The following is a 1606-nucleotide window of genomic DNA, read 5'->3' as shown; positions in this document are numbered from 1 at the left end:
CGTGGAGAGGGGGACACAGAGAACCACTGCCCTGGGTATGGCTGAATGTGGCTGGACTTTTGATTTTCTGTTTCCTAATTCCTACCTGCCCCCTCTCACCTTTCCCAGATGCCATGGTCACCGTCTCTTTACCCGTGTGGTCTGAGGATGCCAGGATGCATTAAGATTATAGCAGTGTTTCCTAATTCCTACCTGCCCCCTCTCACCTTTCCCAGATGCCATGGTCACTGTCTCTTTACCTGTGTGGTCTGAGGATGCCAGGATGCATTAAGATTATAGCAGTGAGGGAGGAAAGATGGGGTGTGTATGTAAAGACCGTAGTCCTGGGGCCCTGGACTTGGGACCCATCCTGAGTCCTGAGGGAGGCCCTTGGGTTGTCTCCACCCTGAGCTCCTGGGCTGTCCAGAGGAGACCATGTGGCCTGTCTTGGAGACTCTTGGTGACTGATGGGACCCATCCTGAGTCCTGAGGGAGGCCCTTGGGTTGTCTCCACCCTGAGTTCCTGGGCTGTCCAGAGGAGACCATGTGGCCTATCTTGGAGACTCTTGGTGACTGGGATAATGCCTTGTGCAGTGCAGTGTCCTGATAGAGGATGCTGTGGCCATCAATCCTTCTTCCTCTTCAAACCCTGTCTTGGAGCCCAGAATAGATGTCAGGTGGGCATTGTGTCATTGCCTAGCTATAGAATGGTTAGACACCTAGGACAGGTGTGGAGGTGGGGCTGGTTCCAGCTAGCTGTTGGTGGTGTAAGCATTGAATGTCCTTATCCATTTTTCCAGGCCCCACGTGTGTGCTGAGCAGGAGCTGACCCTGGTGGGCCACCGCCAGCCCTGTGTGCAAGCCTTCAGCCGCATGGTGCCCGTGTGGAGGTCAGGCTGTGGGCCACAGGTGTGGTGTGTTGGCCAGGAACGCAGGTACGTGACAAAGACATGGTCTGATTAAGGGGGACAGCACTCAGCTAGGAGCAGCAGCAGTGACCCTTGGGGCCAGGCAGCTGGGACTTGGGCCTGCCCTGGTCGCAGGGCCACCAGAAGCCTCTCACTGAGGACATGGTGTCTCCTGCCCCCAGGTTGTAGCTCTCCTGCTGAGGCCCCAGCTCAAGACTGTTCCCATCTGACCCTTGGGCCTTGTTCCCAAGTCTGAGTGAAATCTTTTATTACTCAATATTTTATTTCAAAATCAGACTTAAGGAGTGCCTTTGCATACCTCTGTTGTATGTAGACACAGGCTGGGCTGCAGGGCCTGGCTATGGGGGGAGCTGGGCTGTGGGGAAGTTGTTTGGTGGAGGAGTGGGGTGGTGGGGGAACTAGCTGTAGCCCCAGCTAGGTGGAGCTGTATGTCTGTGGAGGGAAGGCAGGATGTATCCTAAGGAGGGCAGGGTGCTCACCATCTTAGCTGGTCCTAAGAGTTGCTATAGCGCTGCCCGTCGGGGTATATGGGGGCCCCTGGCCTGCTCTGCCTGATCCAGGAGCTCCCAAGGCTGCTTCTGCCTCCGGTGTTCGTTTGCCGTTCCTTAGTACTGTGCAGAGTAGATGAGTACAGTGTTGAATAATGTTCCTCCCCTGGAGTGTTGTCCCTCCCCCTCCAAACAACCGTGATGTCTGGA

The 1606-nt window shown here is 55.5% G+C and overlaps 1 protein-coding gene across 1 annotated transcript in view; it reads left to right on the top strand.

Annotated features, from left to right (window-relative positions):
• Window positions 1-1606, top strand: part of Megf6 (multiple EGF like domains 6) — a 109897-nt gene that overhangs the window by 5660 nt on the left and 102631 nt on the right. The window contains exon 2 of the mRNA XM_008852662.3: window positions 780-914. Coding sequence (XP_008850884.1) covers window positions 780-914 — 135 coding nt within the window. The remainder of the gene's footprint in view (window positions 1-779; window positions 915-1606) is intronic.

This window comes from Nannospalax galili, unplaced genomic scaffold (assembly GCF_000622305.1).
Source record: "Nannospalax galili isolate Female #2095 unplaced genomic scaffold, S.galili_v1.0 scaffold806, whole genome shotgun sequence".
Classification (NCBI taxonomy): domain Eukaryota; kingdom Metazoa; phylum Chordata; class Mammalia; order Rodentia; family Spalacidae; genus Nannospalax; species Nannospalax galili.
Note: the sequence above shows the minus strand (reverse complement) of the source record. Positions and strands in the feature narration are given on the sequence as shown.